This window comes from Clytia hemisphaerica, unplaced genomic scaffold, assembly GCF_902728285.1.
Source record: "Clytia hemisphaerica strain Z4C2 unplaced genomic scaffold, Clytia hemisphaerica genome assembly, whole genome shotgun sequence".
Classification (NCBI taxonomy): Eukaryota; Metazoa; Cnidaria; class Hydrozoa; order Leptothecata; family Clytiidae; genus Clytia; species Clytia hemisphaerica.
Genome location: NW_027103704.1, coordinates 1073414 through 1094179, shown reverse-complemented (window position 1 = coordinate 1094179; position 20766 = coordinate 1073414). Strand labels below are relative to the sequence as shown.

At 34.9% G+C, this 20766-nt stretch overlaps 2 protein-coding genes across 2 annotated transcripts; both read right to left on the bottom strand.

The window, feature by feature from the left end:
• Positions 1–2178: 2178 nt before the first annotated feature.
• Positions 2179–3788, bottom strand: LOC136804089 (uncharacterized). Its single transcript, XM_067060834.1, has 2 exons — positions 3538–3788; positions 2179–2779 (listed from the first exon to the last, which is right to left on the bottom strand). Exons 1-2 carry the CDS (start codon positions 3731–3733, stop codon positions 2580–2582), a joined length of 396 nt encoding a protein of 131 aa, XP_066916935.1. The 5' UTR covers positions 3734–3788; the 3' UTR covers positions 2179–2579.
• An 11674-nt stretch (positions 3789–15462) lies between these two features.
• Positions 15463–19836, bottom strand: LOC136804088 (uncharacterized). The gene is made up of 2 exons (XM_067060833.1): positions 18036–19836; positions 15463–16336 (listed from the first exon to the last, which is right to left on the bottom strand). Exons 1-2 carry the CDS (start codon positions 19650–19652, stop codon positions 15608–15610), a joined length of 2346 nt encoding a protein of 781 aa, XP_066916934.1. The 5' UTR covers positions 19653–19836; the 3' UTR covers positions 15463–15607.
• Between the last annotated feature and the right edge of the window lie 930 nt (positions 19837–20766).

The following is a 20766-nucleotide window of genomic DNA, read 5'->3' as shown; positions in this document are numbered from 1 at the left end:
AAATTCATTTAAAACTGTTTGAAAAGAGAAAAAATTGTAGTTTCTTGTCATTTTTTTCCAAACTGAGGCTGGGCATGTTCTTACGATGTTCCTAATTTTTCGACGAATTTCAGCCTCAATGTTCTTATAAACTGGGTTCTAATAAAAAAAAAACGTGTAGCCGAAACATTGTTTCAACTTTACTTTTTGTGGCTTTGTTTATATAAATCGTTTCTTTTGAAATTAATAATTAATTCATGAATTTTATTATTTTTTATTTATTGTAAATACATTCTTAGTTTCACTTTAGTTTGTCCAGTATTGGTATTTAACGTAATACGTCATTGTTCCTAACACGATTAATGTAAACGGTGCAATTATTCTATTTCTTTCAAAAAATACCAAATGCATTACAGTGAAAACTCTTTAACTCGAACCTCTATAACTCGAATGTTTTCTTAACTCGAACAAATTCGTGCTCCCCGTGCGTATGTCTTTTGAGTGTAAGCAAGGAATTCCTTGGCGAGAGCATACCACAAATTGGTTACACTACCCCTCAAAAAAATAACGAAATAGCTCACAATTTAATCTTAGACAAAACGACCAAAAGCTTTTCCTTTTGAAAAGTGTCTATTTATAGCTGTCCTATTTATAGTAAATGGTCTCCAAAACATCAATTATGTCGTTTTTACTTTCATTCTACAGACTTTGTGAACACAAGGGGGTTGTTTGCTCCTCTTCGAGCCTTCTGTTGACTGGAAATATGCCAAGCTTTGCATACCCCCTGCTTTGCAAGGTACTATTGTTCTTAAAAAACATTGTTTTTTTAGGCCGAATTTGGAGGTTAATGCCCAAAGACTTGCGAACTATTTTTTTAATTTTTTCTCGACTGTTCTAAATTTCATTGTTTTGTCTTAGTTGAACTTAAGGACAGTCATATATTATTTTTTCAGGTTAACAAATTGGTTCCTGCTGGCTTAGACGACAAATCTCTTCTTCTCATTCGAAAATGTATTGATGAAGTTTTTTGAAGATTTGGGAAATGAAATATGAAGTCTTCAGTAGGACCAACGTCTGATCGTCTGGTTCAGTGGTACCATGGAGCTCCTGGTGATTTTTTGTCCATTTATGGAAAATGGCTTATAAGGTAGGTCTACATTATATCATCAACATACCTCAGTGACCGTAGTGCCGGTAGTGAAGAGCAGGGCGTTCAGCTACGGTCGGTGCGCACGATGTGGGATCTAACCCCGGCCGGGTCATACTGAAGATTTCGTACATAGTATAAAAGATGGATAAAACACCATCTCTGTTTGCCGCATCATAGCTACCTAAAGGATGAAGGGTAAACGGAGCAATCCAGGGAGATTGGCACCCTCCCCTACCTTCAGGTAGAGGGTAGCTATCGAGAAAAGCCTTCGGGTCGCCTCCGATTGCGGTTGCAGACTCACACCTGTTTTGAAAAATGGGTGGGGATTCTAATTTCTATTATTCTCGGAAACATAGAAATTTAGTGTGGAATACGATGGTTGCAGTGATTCATCCAGTGTGGAAACATAAAAGTATGCAATTGTTATCTCACCATGGACCATTTTTTGGCCAACTTTTCCAGTGGAACTCACTATTTCAGTACCTAGCTGGTTAAAGTCATGGACGTGCAAATGGCGTCGCCATTTTTAAAGAGCATTTTGTACCAGTTAACTTTGCTTGTACTGCAATCATGAAAATCTTGTGTTCTTATATAATTAATTATCTTATAAAAAAGGATGTAGAATCATGGTCAAAATCTATTGATAATTTATTTCATTTCCTCGTTTTTTTCGAAATTTGGAGTTCGGGCGAGAAAGTCAGAAAGCGAGAAAATTTTCGAGATTTTAATAAACGGGGGGGCGTAATTGCCGGGGGGTTGGAAATTGTACTTCTGAAAACCCAAAAATAAGGTAAATATAGGCTAAAATCAGGCTTTCAAGAGCAAAATAAGAGGCCTTCTCTTTGACACCTGAAAATATTCTCAAAATTAATAAACGGGGGGGTCCTAATAAGGTCCGGGGGGTTGATTTTCACTCTAGAAAGAGGTCGGTCTGCCAGATGCCTTGTGGTCATGAATAGTGATGACCGTAGAAACATACAGACTTTGAAGAGATCGAGCTTTGATCCTAAATGATAAACAACCGAAAATAGGAATTTGAATTTAAGGACTACTGTGTTTGTTTCATCTTTTCAGAATCATCAATTATAACATATGAAAAAAAATTACAAAGCTTAAAATGACAAAAATAAGAAGAATTTATAAACAATGCTGAGACCAGAATGGCTAAATTTCACGCGAATTATGAGTTAAATTGGAGTTAAATTTAATTAAAAAATAGTACCAAACCTAGAATACTTCAATTTTGCACTAGAAATAAGGAACAGGGTAAAAACAATATTAGGCTAAATGTGCAAAAAAATTCTCATCAAAAATTTACTGGTTCTTCTATAGAAAACTAAGTTTACAGGCTTGATATGATGCAGGCTAGTGATTTTTATATTCAATGTGCACTTTTACATTATACACCATCTTGACGAAAGTCTTTTAAGAAGTTTAGTGACGTCATAATTTAGTTAACTGTCATAGCCAAATGGTTCAAAACTGAATTTGCTGTGAAACCAAGATAGACTCTTTGTCGACCCAAAGCTTTATCAATGGAACCATCTTGGTTTGTTGTGATGCACAGAAATTGCTTGTTAGAAAGCAGGTTGGCTTTCTTCTCGGCAACGGCATTAGCTGTGGACGGAAATTGTGCCAATTGTTTAATTCCTATAAAAGAAAGCATTGGTAGAATTGAATATGTTTTTTTGCCATGGAAAGTTTTACGAAGAACTTTTTCTCCAATAAAACTTTAAATAAAAGCGACGATAGTTAAACTCACTAAAAGCTAAACTTTAGCGAGTTAAACCCACGTGCACTCTAACTGTTTTCACCCAGTTTTCGACCTCCCAAAAAAATAAACTCTTCGCAACATTAAGCCTTCGGTCCCAGGCTTCGAATTGTTTCCTTGAATAGTCCAATTTAACCCTTTAAGTACCACGGTCATTTGTTTTAAATTTTTTTAAAGAAAATCGCTAGCTCGCTCGTTTACAGATCGTTGGATAGCCGAGAGTCTCTTCTTTCTTTTATGCGCCTTCGGCGCCGCCCAATTAAGGAATGTCGGGGTGGGCGGTGGTAAAGGTAGGCTAGGTGAATTAAAGCAGTCAGGCCTGAGTGATAGGAAAGTGCCCAGTAGTAAAACTTCAAATTAATTCGCTAGAGAATAGAATCAAGTAAAGCAGGGTCAATTTTGGAGGTTCTTGGATCACTCGCTAACCAAAAATGGTCAAAATCTAAAAAAAGTGGATTTTTGTCAAATTTTTGCATTTTTTTGACTTTTTGGCTTAAAATCTCGCTGGAAAGACTCACTTTTGATTTTATTTTTTGCTTGACCATAAAACATGACGATTTCTAACTCAAAATGGGCTATACAGGAGGGCTTCGCCCATATCTAGTATACTCGGCATTGCTACTTAAAGGGTTAATACCTGTCTGGATTTCTTGGAACAAATCTTGTAATTGTCCCTCATCTTCAATAAAGACAACAGTGTTTTTGGCTGAGTTTCGTGCTTGGTGGATGGCTCTTGCTCTTGCAACGTGATTGAATCGAGCAGGTCTTCCTGCGCGTAAATCGACAAAATGATGAGTTCGGAAATTCGGGGATGTTAAGTTGTTGATATTCATTGCGAAAAACTTCCCAGTATATTGCTAAATATGAAAAGAAATTTTGAAACTATTTCAGGAAAGTCTGCAAAAGTTATTCAATCTCGTAACCAGACCCACCAAACTCGTCCCCTGTGCATTATCAACTCTTTAATGCTGACTGAAGTGAACTGACCCTTAAAGCTCGCATCTACATAGGGTAGATAACTTACCTTGACTACCCCCACCCCCACACCGGACTTTAAAAAAGTGCCTCACCCACCCCTCTTAGAAAGCTAAAGATTGTTGAAATACATTTACGAGCACTCTTTTCTGCAGAAAGTTTGAAACTCGAATGATCACTACACCCTAAAAATCTGAATGAAATTAGTCATGCCATAGAATTACATTCATGCTCTGCTTTTTATGTAAAAAAAGATAAAAGATTACAATCTTACAACCTTTTTCGCTGAGTTTATACATTCTATGTATTGCAGTGAAAATCCAATTGTATGTTCACTGTAAATAAGAACATTGTCATAACCCTTTTGACTGTTCTGCTGTTCTTAATTCCTCGTGATTTTCAGCAAATGCATTTAATTTTTTTTCACACAAAACCAAAAAAAGGGATAAAATTTTAAGCGTTTTCTTGCACTCAATGTATCTAGGTTCAAGCTTTGGTTAGATTTCCAGCCACTTTTTCCTATAAAATATTTTCCAATAAAAAACTGCATATTTATGCTTTCATATTGTAATATGTTAAGAATTTAAAATGAAAGATAGACCTTTAAATCTCAGCTTGACTGACCAGCAAAAATGATAAGATTTATAATGAATTAATCTTACAAAATGCAATAAGTGATATTTTCAGTTACATGTTTTATATGAATGGAAACCTATTTATTAGACTAGCACGTACACTCAGCCATTCTTAATCTATTTTAGTAAGTTTTTATGGCCACAACTAATAGTAATATACAAAACAAGAGCTGCATAGATGTGGATATAATGCTAATATCATGAAATACTTTAAAATGATTTGATGTATTTAAAGATGTTATTTTATGATAACATGATTGTGAATGTAAATAGATGGGACAAGTTAGAGTTTTTACAAGCTCTTATTTGATTTGGTTGGTCGTTAAGATGTAATAAAAGAATCTTATTACTTTTTCTAAAGAACGCGTCATCTCTATCACTTTAAATGAGCCCCCCCCCCCCCAGTCGACCCTCAATTCACGTATTCACGCAAAATTTTTTGCTCATTCACGCATTCACGCGCGAAAAAAACCATTTTCACGTTGACGCGCTGATTTTGCTTTTAATTCTTTTGTTAAACGATTGTAACCTTATTGGGCTAAATTTGACCTTTTTATGGCCAACAGTTTTTATTTGACGTCAGTTAGTCAACACGCATTTTGTGTAGTTCTTCAAAAATGGTTGAAATTTAGAAAAAACCGACAAAAAGCAAGAAAAACAACCATTTGAAGAAGCTAAACAAAACCAAACATGCACTCCCACCTCCTGCTCAGATGATGATGACCAAAACCGTCTAAAATGCCGAAAATGCCACCGCATGGTACACTACGAGTGCACACAATTACCGCTTTATCAGCTGCAAATTTTTGCCAACACTTATAACGAACAATATCTATGTCAGAATTGCGTGCGGATAACACGATCTCTAATGAGTAAAATAGGTGAGAACTCGTATCATATGATGCAGAGGGAGATTGAGAAGAAGGACGACGTCATTAAAAAGCTCAAAAACCAGCTAGCCAAGAACCGCAGCCTTAAGAACGATATCGAAAACATCTTAACCAATAAGATGGCTGACTTTGAAATAAAAACCAAGCAGATTATAAAAGAAGAAATAAAGCAAACGACGAATTACATAGAGAAAACATCAGAAAAAACACACGATGAAATAACTAAGAAACACAAGGATAATTTCAAATCAGCAGTGAGAGAACACCAACAAGAAAACAAGAATGAAGAAAGAGACATCGAATCAAGAAAACGAAATATTATTATACATGGAATGATGGAATTAGAGGTAGATAACAAAGAGGAACAACAGGAACAAGACAAAAAAGATATTGAAGGTATACTAGGTAACATTGGCGTTCAAGATATCAAACCGTCCCACCATCATCGCATTGGACAAAACCGAAAAGGGCTACATTGGCGTCCAATCAAGTTGATCTTAAAAAGTATAGAGGAAAAAGAACGGATAATGCAAAATCTGCATAAGCTGAAACGATTCAATGAAATTGGTGGCTTTAGCATCACAGACGACTTCACCATCAACGAAAGAAAAATTATTAAAGATATGTGCCAAAAGGCGAAAAAAATGAATTCAAAAAATGACGATTTCGTTTGGCATGTAAGAGGAAGCCCTAGAACAAACCTTCGCCTAGTTCGAAAACCTAGGACAAAGACCAAAACAACGTCTTCTCTTCTGTCCATATCTTCTGACGACTGGACGACAGATGAAGAATTAGACAATTTATAAATCTTAAATTATTTCGTAGAGGTCGATAGACCTGTGAAATATAATTCTATGAATAAAAAATAAATAAAGTTTTCTGCAGTTTTTTTACCTTATTCTCGACAGCGTCGACCTTTTAAGACCTCTTACAATTATTGGAGCTTTCATAGGGCAATGTTTAAGGTCTGTCTATCACGTCTATCACGCCAAAGTTACAAAAAACTACCTCTCTGGCGTACGGTGGTATAAACGCTGCCTGAATTTGCTTTTTAAGGGAGGTAAGTGCAAAGTTAAGCCTTAGCTTTAAGGTTTCCCCCCGAATTTTCTTCGTCGCAGGCCCTAAATATATTTTATTTTGAGAATAAATTTAAATCGAGGTTTGGCCCAAATTCATGGTCTGGAAAGTCGGGAGCTTCAAAGAGGTGGTACAACCAGAGGACGCAAATTCCAAAGTTTGACCCCCTGTCGCATGGAAGAAAAGCTGTGGATAGGAAAAAGCGAGCGAAGCGAGCGCGAAAATTTTTTGACAACTTTCACTCTTTCATTGCTGAGAAAACGGCCTTAACACACTATTGTTACCCTAATATGCCTTTTTTGGTCAATCTATTCATTCAGAATCTTTGATTGTTTTCAACACTGACCATTTACTGGTACAAATCTGGTACGGCGAGTGACGTACCTGCCTTACACGGTGCGGCGTCACAAGAGTTTTTTTCTGAATGTTCGATGATGCGATCATATAAAATTAACTATCTACCTACTTTTGTAAATTATCGAAGAATGAAATACCCTTCACTGTCTCCAAGTTCATGCGGTATCATTTTGTGTACTGCATTTAGTAACAATATAAGCGATTACAGAAAGACGACCATCATTAGCGCCGACGAAGAAAATTTTCTCATTTAGACTTTTTTGTTTTGGCTCAAAACACTTTCGCTGGATGCAATATTTGCATCACAAAATGCGCCCTTGGAAAAATAAGGAAAATGTATTTGTTTCTTTTTCAATTTTTGATTATTTTGAATAACTTTAGAATGATAATAGGTCAATATGATATCAAGGATTCTGCGAGCGAAGCGAGCAAGAAAATTTTACATATTTAGGTTTATTCAGTTTTGTTTTAGACAATAATTTGCTTTTCACGTTCACGCTTAAAATCTCGATTCACGAATTCACGCTGGTAAAATCTTATTTTCACGTTCACGCGGATATCTCAATTCAGGTATTCACGCGTTGAAAAAGTCCAATTCACGTATTCACGACAGAAAAAAGGGTCATTCACGCGTCACGCCAGCCCCTGGGGGAGCCCCTTAAATGACCAATTAGTGAAGTATCTTGTAAAAACTCCAAGGCATCTCAAATAGATCTCTATATCTCTACTGTATTATTGTTTCAGATTTATAATGACCAAACTTACCTGAAAGCAGCTCAGCGGTTTTCCGATATCATCTGGGAGCTCAGCTTGTTACAAAAAGGATACGGTTTGGGTTTATGTCATGGTGTCGCAGGTAATGCATATGGTTTCCTAGCCATGTACCTGTTGACAGGTGATCAGAAATAACTAAGGAAAACATTGTGGTTAATACCAATGGATACCCCTTAAAACCTACAAAAAATAGAGGTACCCTCTAACTCGTAAACATTTATGTGGTATTTGAGGCTGAAATTTTTTGTGTTGAAAGTACCATGTCCATAGTTTTTTCCCTAACAGTGATGTTTTGTAGAAACCAGTTTTCAATTTATCACGAGGAAGTGAAAAAGTGCAGTTTTAGCCATTTACCCCTTAAAACCTACAAAATGGTTTTTCTGGGATAACCTTTTTTTAAATAGTCCTTTTTTGGTTTCAAATTTTGAACAGTGACTCGCAGCAAAGTTACTATTGTTACAATCAGATCATTAGTACCTAAATATTTTCAAAACTGTACGTTAAAATCAAAATACACCTTAAAACCTAAACTATTACAACTTAAAACCTACAAACATTGACTCCTTGCTTACAACTTACTGAAACTGTGAAATTGAAATTCAAGTGCTAAACCGTGATTCGATTGATCAAATACTTGCTAGAAATCCATTACCAAAACAATATTTGTATTTTTCAGGATTTCAGCCCATAATGCAATCGCGCCTGTTTTTTGTCAAAAAACGGTTTTGAAGGGTCAAAACCTGTTATAGGTTCAAGCTTTGGTCAGATTTCCGGCCACTTATTTCTATAAAATATTTTCTAATAAAAAATTATGTTGTAATATGTTAAGAATTTAAAATGAAAAAAAAAACTTTTAAATCTCAGCTTGACGGACCAGCAAAACTGATAAGATTTATGATGAATTAATTTTACAAAATGCAATAAATAGTCCTACAGTGATATTTTTGGTTACGTTTCAATAGAATAAAATATGGATAGAATCCCATTTATTAGCCTAGCACATACACTCAGTTATTCAAAATTTCATGGTTAAAATTACCTTAAGGGCAGACATTTTGGCGGAAAGGAAATTTGGCGGATTCGGCCCCAAATTCGACCTCATATTTTGAACCTTGAAACTCATACTCTATCAAATAAAGTCCCACCAAAATTAATTTCATTGTTGATCCGCCAAATTCCCACTGAAAAAACTTTTTCTGCAAATGAATTTCTTGCCAAAATTTCTTCCCTTGAGCTTCTAAAAGCGCAAAAACTGGACACAACAGCTGTTTCTGGCTGAAAACACTGTTTTTAAGGGTTAATATCTCGAGTTAAGTAGAGAAATCACCTTTACTTGCAATATATCCCTGTCTTGATTTTTTGAGAGCTTTCCAAAAATATACAACAGGTCTCTACTTTCTCAAGCTAAAATTTTAATTAATTTTTGACCCTATAATTTTTGCCTGAGACCGTCATATTTGTCCGAAAATCACACGAAAGTGTCCGAAAAAAAATTGGCACCCAAATTATTTTGATTCCCCTACCCCTTTGCTTTCCAAAAATGTATAACAAGTGCTTTGACTAAAAAAATCGTGCGACCTCAAAAAAAAAACGAACAAATTTCCCCCTACTATACAGATAACTTCCACTGGCGGATTTAAGACAATAGAGCAAGTACGTCAGGGTCAGAAACCTGCAAAGAAGTGCAACGCTCGTTAAAAAGCAATGAAATTACAATTATAAATCTCTTCCTCGACATGGTCTATAACCGCCTATATTTTTTGGGTTTATTAAGATCAAACTTATCTGGAAGCTGCTCAGCAGTTTGCTGTTTGCCAATGTCATCTGTTGCAAAAACGTATAGTGATGTCCGGAAAATCTCCCCTGGTGAATTTTCCCACCCAGTGAATATCACCCCTTTTGTGAACCCCCCCCCCGGAGAATCTCAAAAGTGTAGATTGAAGTATTGAGATTTATTTCAATTTATTTTTATTTTGAAGCCATATACTATAGTTATACAATACTGATTAAATTGGTTACACAAAATAGGTATAATATATTTACTTAAATATTCTTTTAGTACTAAAAATGACGTCATCATAAAAAATCAAAAAAGAGGTCAAAAACTTTTAACGGGTAATATCTGGTTCTAGAACCCAAAAGGTACCTCTTAGCCAGGTAGCTAAGCATAACAATACTGCATATGGTGGAAAAAGTATGAAACTTAGTACAGGCATCCTTGATGATATTTTGAAAAATAATTGACGGCGACACACCTAAAAACCACCTGATTGCTGACGTCATGAAAATTTTTTAAAAGTATCCAAACTATCAAGTATTGGAACGGAAACTTAACTCTGAATAAATTTTTCTGAAAAATGAAAGCAATAAAGGTTATGGAAGTTGACAAATGACGTCATAAAAATTTTGTAATTTTTGTCGGTCACAAACCCCGAAGTATTATATACTGTTTGAACGGAAATTTAATTCTGAACAAATTTTCTGTTTAGAACCTTCCCTTAAAATGAAGCCAAAAATATACATCAAAATCACGAAATTTGACGGATTCAGATCGTAAGCTTAGAAAGATGTAAATTTAATGCCAAATTTAAGCCACATTGCTTTTTTAAGTTAAAAAACCTCTTTCTATATGTTTTTAAATTTATTTCAAAGAGAAATAAAAAAGCAAGCGAAGTTAAAAAAGTCGTCATGGACGACACTGGGACGGTTTTTTTACAATTAGAAGGTTAGTGGAACACCTCATCATATAATTGCATTCATGATAAGTTACATCATTACTCATATCTTCAAACACGATCACCACTGGCCACTCAAAGCCTATAGCCAGAAAACCATCAATTACCAAAATATTTCCATCCTGGAGAAATGTGTATGGGTTGTCGTTATGCTGAAAATCGTTTTGATCAAAACTGTAAATCTTCCAATTTTCATTCAAATCATTGAGCATTTCGATATCAGCCTGATTCCAATTGAAATCGTTTTTTATTACCAAGATCCCTGCCATGGTTATCTTCCGTGATCTGGATACTGCGTCTCGTATTGACCTAACGAACATAACGGTCGGTGCTGTACCAGAGGGGAAATTTGATGGAGGCATCACTATACCTTCTTTAAATAGGTAGTCTGTTTCATCCGCAACCATCTTTGTCGATTTCACGACACTTCGACAATTTCTAAAATTGTGTGAGAGGTTTAAAGTTGTAAATTGCTCCTTAAAGCCATTGCAATTGTCATTAAAATACATAGATTCCGTTGATGGGACTATCCATACCATGTCACAAAGTTCCAATATTTTATTGACTGTTTCGTCTCCCGTTCTTAAGTCGAACTCGTCTATAAACATCGCTTTTGCTTTATGCTGTTTGATATCGTCCAATAAATCTGTACGGCTTCCACCCTATAATGACAATCATTGAAATTCGCTAGTATTTGGAATAAACGTTACACGCAGCTGACGCCCTTTAATTGAATTTGTAAGGGAATGATTTTAACGAAATTTGGGGGTCATCGAATAATTTTCCTGAATGGACGATATCGGCTTAACGAAATTCTCCCCGAATGATTACCCATGATGCATTGCGCAAAAAAATTCAGTATGTCAATATTGTCCGTGATTTTTTTTTTGCGCAATGCATCATGGGTAAGCATTCGGGGAGAATACGTAAAGCCGATATCGTCTATTGATAAGCATATTCTAAGAGAACAAACTTTTTTTCACATTTAGATGGTAAGGTATAGGCTCGATTAGCTTTCAAGTCAAAAAATGACTTTAAATTCTTATTGGAAACGAGAGGTTATAGAATAGGAAAACATTAAAAAAAAAAAATAGACTAATCATCTAATCAAATAACCACGGATCTTGAGGGTTAGTACTAATTAGAGGAATGTTATTATGAATTTTTCAATAATAAAGTCACGACCCTTCTTATTTTGCGCGAAGTAGCCCCTGGCACTATACTGCTAACATGGTACTACTTTTGATACTTTTGACACTAGATAATTTTTATCGCGAATCTTCTCTTGTGACTTACTTTTTTAGCAATTTCTTTGACAAAGATTCCATGATTCTTCTCCAAATCAAATTTCAACCGATGATATAGCATTGTATTTATTCCCTTGAAAGGTCCGTTTGCGAGCACATACATAACTCTCTCTTTGTAATAAGGATCCGAATTCATTTGAATAGCTTTGTTGGTGAGCAAAAGACTTTTTCCAGTACCCCAACCAGCCGTGATAATTAATTTATTGTATTTATCGTTATCTAAGGACATCACCGCTAATTGCTCCTTGGAGTAAAACAGGATATTGTCACTGGTAGCTACATTATCGATGGCTGAATTGATGTATTCAACCCAATTTGTGGTGGTTATTGGTGCGTGTTTCGATGCATGTAATGTAAAAATAATCAATCTTAATACATCTTTAGTTTGGCTAAGTGTATTATTGAACGTAGTCCACATTGGAACTACTGGATAATGTTGAAAAATACTCACCAACCATGATTTGATGTCTGTGCAGGTTGTGATGTAGTGACGACTGGAAAATGAAAATTTATCAAATTCAGACAAAATAACTGGGAAAAAGGTCCATCCATGTCCAAGTTGGTCGCCAAATTTTGTTTCCAACAAAAATTGATGCATTTCCAGCTGCTCGAAAATCCTGTCAGTAATAGTACGTTTCGATTCTATGCAGATAATTAGCTTTCGTGGCCATGATATAATGAAAAAATCCAATTCCTGTTGCATCCTATTTCGAACGTTTGTTATAAAACCGATCGAAGAAAGAACAACTGTGTCACTGAGAACATCATCATCCTGTAATGATGAAAGTTTATCATAGAATTCATTTTGAACTTTTTCTCCTAGCTCTGATATCTCTAAGTCAAAAAGCCATCGAAGATTGGAATCAGTTGGAGGGTTTTCGTCAACTTTCTGCCTTAATAGTCTTTTAAATGGGATGTTTGAATATTCACCCAACAGGATTATCATTGATGTTTTAATTGATTTCGAGCAAATTTCTTGGATGCAACCTTTTATAAATACGTCAGGCTCAAGAGTTATTGGTGGTAAGCAAACTTCATCTGTATTGAGTTCTTGCATAATTAGATACTTAATTTTAAGATTCAGGATCCATTTACTGAAATACTTTTGATCAATCGTATCACCAAAGCCTTGCGAGCTTATAAAATCTCGCAAATCAGTTGTGAACCAATAATTCGGTGAATGGTGCAACAAATTATGCAAAAGTCTTTCGATGTCTTTTTTTACATCATAATCAAGAACTGCAACAGTCGATTTCTTTTTATACTGGTACGACATAAACGTTGGAGGTATAAAGACAGCTCCATGTTGAGTAGTGTCAAAAAGTGCTGTTTCGCCGTATTCCCTTTCAAGAAGATAGTCGGCTGCTATGATAGGATCAGAGAATGTTTCCGAATTCCCCAAATTAAATTGTCTTTGTTGACGCTGCAATGTCATTTCACCATTTCGTTTTATTTGTGCATATAACGAACTTCCTGGATGACATTTTGTAGGATCAATTCGACTTGGCCCAAGTAACAGTATTTTTTGACATATAGACGCCATCGTTGTTTTTTTCTTTCCTGAAAGATAGAACGGACAGCCATGTAATGCTTAACCATTTTAGTATTAAACGTATTATTTTTATTTGGATAACGAGCCGGTTAAAACTTTATCAAGGAAATGAAAAAATACAAAAATTGTTTCTTTTCTTTTGTTTAAAAAGCTGAGTAAGCATATAATGGAAATAATGGAATCTACATAGGCTAAAGTACAACGTTACGACTACAACATGCTTGAACTACCTGAAAATAGCATTGGGATGGAAGAAGTAAACAACTTTAAGAACAAATTCGATTTTATTTATTAGCAAAAATAGTTTTTACAAAATTGATCTTATAGAAAAAAACAAAGAAATGTTTGAAAACTAAACGAGAGTGATTTATTTACAATTTTATGGCTTGAAGAGATTGAATTTTTCAGAAAGGAATTGTACATTCTTGGTACATTAAGAAGGAAGTATTTTAAAACAGTCTGATAAGAAAAGTTGTTTCGGCTAAGAATTGCATTTGGATTCGAGGTTTGTACACTGAAAACACCTTTGTAAAACATATCATTTCGTAAAATAAGCGAATTACATTTTATGCTAAGTAGAATGAATGTGCAGCAAGCTCTGTTTGTTCGATTTAGCATCCTAATGTTTTATAGATAACCCTAGATAACTTTCGTCCCAAAAATATTACACGAAAATTTGTGCAGTATGTTTAGAAAAAAAACCACGTCAAACTAGTAAGAGGCCCCCCCCCCTAGCGGCACCCCTAATCACGCCATCACGTAGACTATGCTATAGTCTAAGACAAATTCGAAAAATAAAGAATAATCTGAAATACGCAAATTAGCAGTGGGTGGAAATTTTGTCTGCGCGGGCGAAAAATAGTCGGAGGGGCTCAATCTCTTAAACTCAGACTCTATTTTCCGCCGCGCAACATTTATTACGTTTTATAATATACAACTATGTTATATCGTAATAATATAATAATATATTATACGGACGATGGCATCGTCTAGCCATCACGCAAAAAGAATTTCTCCATCACGCATCACGAAATCGCTAAAATTTGTCATCACACAAAAAAGAGCGAAAAATAGCCCAAATCACGCATCACGCCTCAAATTTTTGCCCTATCACGCATTACGCCAAAATCTTGATCACGCCATCACGCAAACCGCTGGGGGGCCTCTAGTAACTTATCGTCAGTTATTTACCGATGTTTCGTTCGAGCAATTTTGTGTGTAACGTCGATTTACGTCCGTTAAAATGTTTTAAACTAAAAGCGCAGAAGATTGATACCACCCGCCTATATTTAACGTCCAGAGCCAAAAAGTAGTCTTAATGACAGATAAAAATAAAACTTAATTAAAGTCTGTCTCAAAATAATTTGCAGCTGGAGACAAAAATGGCTGTAACTTTTGATAGAATTCGAATCAAGTTGCGATTTTGTGCTTGTTAAAAAGATATTCATGAGTGGAATATTATCAAGTAAAAAATTTGAGAAAAAAAAGGAAAATGAAAAATGAAGAAGAAAAAAATCAATTTCTTGTAGAAATGTGGTATATTTACCATTTTCACAGGAGTGATTCTTCAATTTTCGATCATCATCACTGTCAAAAAATTTTTCAAAAATATTCATTCAATCAAAAGATATCAAACAAAGTTTATTGCTGGTTGACTCTATAAAGTGGTAAAAAACGACAAAAAAAACAGCCTTTTGTCGATCAACCAGCAATAAACTTTGTTTGATATCTTTTGATTGAATGAATATTTTTGAAAAATTATTTTGAGACAGACTTTAATATGTATCTATCCGCAGACACATGTTTCGTCCTTCCCAGGACTCATCAGTGCGGCTCGAGTGCCTCTATGTTAAAACACTAAGTGTTGAGCGTCACATAATCGCTTGTGGTGGGAGAAGCAGAGCTTGCTCCTCAACAGAGTCTATAGAGTGCTCAATGAAGTTTTGTCCTTCCCATAGACTAGAGTCTACCTCAGGCTGAACTTTGCTTTTTGATAATTTTTTATGACGCTGAGTCCAGTGAAGTTGCTTTGACGAGGCTGCCATTTTGAAAAAAGAATGTTTAAAATCCAAATAACAAAAAAGCTACTTGAAGTTGCAAAATATAATTAAGAACGAGAAACAAACATCAATAACAGAATTTGATTTCCTTATTTTCAAACAAAGACATAGCTTCGTTCTTTTTTTACCTGGCAAAAATAACGAAAATTTGGTGGACTGTTTTACAGTCCGCCTAAGCTAAAGCATATTACCATATTCTACCGGGCCACTTAATCGCGCCATCCAGTCTATAAAAAAGCTTTAAGTGGACCCCGGGCTCTCCTTCCCAGGACTTCCTAATCAGTATGAGGCTATTTAATCTAATTAATATGTAATTAATATGTAATTATTATGTATAAAATCAAACTAAGAATCTGCTTTCTTCGGTTTCTCCACAATTATAAGATGTGTTTGGCATCTCATAAAATAGTTTATGTCATGGTAAACAACATCAGCTTCCATACCCTCAAATACAATTACAGTAGGCCATTCAAAGCCAAGAGACAAAGGCTCGTCAATAACCAAAACAGCTTCATTTTTGAGAAGAAACGTGTAAGGATTGTCACCAGAATCGTCGGTAGATTTATTTTTTGAAAAATCATTTTTCCTTTCATCTGTACTGTACCATTTCCATTTGAAACCATGTAAGTCATCTGATAAGTTGTAAGAAGGTTTTGCAATTACTAAAATCGAGCCCCAAGTTCCTTCTTGATTGCTTTTCTTTGCTTTTTGCATTCCATCCTTGAATGTTTTGACAACTGTTGGTTCACGACCATCAGGGGAATTTTCAAGTGGCATCACTATTCCTTCTTTGTATCGATAATCGTTTTCCAAAGCTCTGTTTTTTATGTCTGCAACCATTTTCTTAGTGTTTCGAAAGTTGGTTTCGAGACGAAGCACGGTGTATTCTTTTTCAAAATTTGGAAATTCATGATGAAAAACGTGTAGTGAATTGGTAGAAGGAACCACCCATAAGAAATCTACGAGAGCTGAAAGTTCCTTCAAAAACGGGTCATTGTTTTGTAAATGATACTCGTCGAGGAACGCTCCTTTGGTGTTTCGTTCTCTGATTACGTCAATAGGTTTTTTCCCATCCTGAGTAATAACAAAAAGGTAATACAAATGAGATTTGTGTACAACTAAGCACTACATGCTTTTTTATAAGAATATTCATGATGAAATTGGTCAAAAAAAATAAGAATATGCTTGAAATAGCACCATGATGGATTAGGCAAGAGAACCTAAGAATACCATTTTAGTGATTTTTAACTGTAATGTAAATTGCCATTTGTCCCCCAGTAAAGCTCATGTAAAAAGTAGAAAATTTAAAAAAGAGTTCCAAGCAGTGCATTTTGTGAACCTCAGGGACAGACCTCACGAATTCCTTTATCCACAAAATTTTTTTTAATGCCTTTATTAAACTTTGTATCATCTTTATAAGCTGGATGTCATCAAGAGGAAATCTGAGGTATTGTTGTGTGCACGCTTCTATTGTAAAACATAAAAGATTTTACAACTACAGTTTTACTAAGGAAACCTTCCAGTGTCAGAAGCAGCCGGCGAAGAGATTATTTAAAAATATGTGTTCTTATCTTCTAGGAGACCAAATGTTATGACCTTTCAATTTTTTATACAAATGATCGAATGATGTGTTCTGATTTCTAGGAAACCTTTATCGCACTATTTGTCTCCCTAAACTTATCACTACTTTATGGTTTGATGTGTTCTAAAATCTAGGAAAAAAAGTTTGCCAAAATAAATTCGTAAGATATTTGTTTTTATCCACGAAAGATGTGTTCTGAAAACTTCTAGGGTTACTAAGCAACAAGATTACATCAACTTTCTCTTGATTATACCCCTTTTTCCTTAAAAGATGTGTTCTGAAGCTTTCTAGGGTTACCTAGACAACAAGAACGCGTTAGATGACCTTGATATTATACCCCTGTCTCACCAGAACACATCATTTCTAGCTGATTAATTTTCGAAGTTCTGATCAGAACAGATTAAAATTTCTAGCTGAAATATGCTCTCAGAACACATCGTAAAAAAGGTCGCCTCGCCGGCTGCTTTTGCAGTGTGAACGCGCCCAAACAGTTTGTTCTTGAGTTCCTAAATCAATAGAAAAGTGACGAAAAATCTTCTTTCTCGAAGTGAAATTTTCAAGTATTTGTGCATTCTCCCTCCTGTACAGGGTGTCTCGAAAAAAAGTATCGATAGTCGTACCACTTCTATAGCAAAAACCTAGTCAGAATCATGTTTGAACTCGATACTTCTTTTTTTGCTGGGCCAGATAAATTTGATAAAAAAAGTGAAAACTAAAAATTTAATTTTAATTACCATGAAGAGCTTTATATAAAAGAAATGCTGATCATAAGGGAGCTCAAACCGGACTTGAATGAGCATGTCTCTTCACCACCCCCCCCCTTGAGCTCTTTTAAGATGTATGCGTTCCTTTGTGAAATTTAACAACTTGTAATTACCTGGTAGTAATTTTTAATTTTGTGATTTTTTGAATGTTGTAAATTGAAATTCGTTTTGAATTTATTTTACTATACTTGTCTTGTGGTCATGGTGCAAAGAAGACACCGAAACGTCAAATAATGAATAACATTAAATTTTAAGTTTTCACTTTTTTTATCGATACTTTTTTTCCGGGACAACCGTAAATTGAATAGAAAATGCAGCATGTATAACAGAGGCACGAATCCTATGGAATAGGCTTATTTGTCGTGAATGATGGTGAGACGACCCATGTTGCATACTTTACTGTAGACTTAAACTACAGGAAACTTACTTTTGCGGCAAGCTCCATGACTTTAATTTTGTGCTTCACTTCCAACTCTTCCTTCATTCGATGATAAAACAGGGTATGAGAATCTCTCCGTGGTCTTTCTCCTAATATATAAACAATCTCCTCTCCTTTGCAGAAATGGTTTTTCAACTGTATCGCTTTCTCTTTCAGCAAGGTACTCTTTCCAGTTCCAAAGCCAGCTGAGATGATCAGCTTATTGTGATCACGATTATTCATAATGGCAAATTGTTCTTTTGAGTAAAACAAAATATTTTCAGCTGTTGCGGTGTTTTCAATTGCGCCGGTGACATACGAAACCCAGTTGGAGCTTGTTATCTGTGAATTCTGAAATTTGTTTGATGCATGAAGGGCATAAACTAAAATTTGCAGTACTTTTTTTAAATCATCACGAGAAGTTTTTTGATTTTGTGGGATTTCGTTAAAATCTTCGAATACATCCTGTAACCATTCGTCGACTTTGGTTTCCATGGTTATGAAGTGCTTGCTTTTGACATTGATCCCGTCGCTGAACTTGGCACATACGACTGGAAAAAAGCTCCATTCAGAAGAAAACTGATTGCCAAGTTTCTCTTCAAAAAGACGATGGTTTTTATCTATTTGCTTAAACACGCTATCGGTATAAATTGTTCTTTTCATCTCAATTGAAATGATCAATTTGCGCTTATAAAAAATAATGAAACAATCCATTTCCCTGTGTTTTTTCTCTTCAACGTTGAAAAATATGGTCGGGCAAAGAATTACGGCTTCTTTAAGAATTCCGTCCTTCAATGGGTCGAGCTGCTCACGGAACCATTTCTCGACATCCTTTCCAAGAGTTGAAAATTCCAAATTAAAAAGCTTGTTTAGATTGGAATCATCAATGTTTAACGAATCTATTTTATCGTTTACAATTTCTTTAATATTTCTGTGTTTTTTGCACTTTTCAAGCTTTTCAAGAAAGTCTTTAATTTCTGACAAAGTCTCGTGTGATGAAACACGTTTGATACAATCCTCAATGAAATTTTTTGATATTGTCTCTGGTAAGGCAATCTTGTTAGCTCCGGTTAGGTCACGAATGATGTACGTAATTTTCAGGTTTAGTTTCCAATTCTCGAATGCCTTACTATCAAATATGTCATCAGATTTTGGTTGACTAGCAATGAAAGATGATACTTCGCGTATCAACCAATCTTTTGGGCGATGTTCTTTTAAATTTTTCAAGAGCCTCTCCATTTCTTTCTTAATGTTGTTATCAAGAATGGCACCGGAGGGTTTACCAGTGCATTGGTTTGAAATGTAGCAAAAGGGGAAAAAAATTGCTTCGGACTTGCATTCCCCTTCATCAAACAAAAAGTAATCACCCCATTCACGTTCAAGAAGCTCTTCCATGACTTTCATCGGGTCTGGTACGTGTTTTGAGTTCCCTAAAAGGTATGAAAACTGTTTTTCTTGGTTGCTAGAAACTAATTTTTTATTATCTAAAATCTGTGTTTCTAAGTTATAGTCTTGGTCATAGTTTTTCGGTGAGATTTTCTTCGGCTGCAAAGCATTCAATTCCTGCGTAGCTTCTTCTGCGGTAATCACATCCGATTTTTTTCCTTTTTTCCTCGCTCGCGACATTTTACAAACTGATTGGGTTTTGAACCTAAAATACTGAAAAATAATATATCAAATGAAAAATAAACAAGAAAGCAGCATCAACCTAAACTGATACATAACAGATAGTCATAATTTTCATAAACATCAGAAGGCGCTTGAAAATTAACCATCTGAGGAAAATACCTTATTGGAACTAATTTTCACGGGAACTAATATTAGCGATCGATAAAAAAAATTAAAAAAATTGCATTTCGCGGGTTTTAATTTTAGCGGGTTTGCCCTTTCTGAGAAAAATTTCTTTCACTTTCCTAGGGATTTTTCAAATTTTTCGATAAAATTGGAAAAAATTGTATTTTACGGGTTCAAATTTTTGTGGGTTTCTGAGGGAAAACAGATATCAATCACAAAAAGCAAGGGAAACAGATGAAAATTTCCAGGAGAGGGAAACAGATATCCTATTCATATAAGCTAGTGAGAACAGATCAAAATTTTAATTCTGAAAATTGTGAAAACAGACCAAATTTTCTAGGGAAGATACTTTGAGATTAAAAATTTAGGTTTTGAGGAGAAACAGATCTTCATTTCTAGGAATAAGATTTTTGAAACTCTTGGCCAACAGATAAAATTTTCCAGGAAGGCTATGCCTGGGAAACAGATGTTTAAAAAAAGGTCCTCGCTGGATGCTTTCGAAAAAATTTGTTCATACATGTTTTTTATAGATAAGGCTTCGAGGTAAAAAATTAAGAACATAATAAGAACAGTAAAAGGATTCGAAAACAACAAGATAATCAAAAAATGCTGAAAATAAGAGCATTATAATAACTTTTTTTGCCCAAAAAATTAAGAAAATCTACCAGTGGATACCCCTTAAAACCACATACCCCTTAAAACCACATACCCCTTAAAACCTACAAAGTTGGGTTTTAGGCTCTCTTAACCAAAAAACTTAATTCAATATTGTATAATTCACTTTTTTAGAACCTCTTATATAGGTACTTTCATAAAATACCTAATTTTAAGACTTTGATTATCGTAAAGTTCGAAGATATTTAAAATTTTATCAAAAATCCCTTCAAAGATCAAGTTTTTCGGACCTAGAGATTAAACAATTGAATTTCATCAATGAAAATCAAAA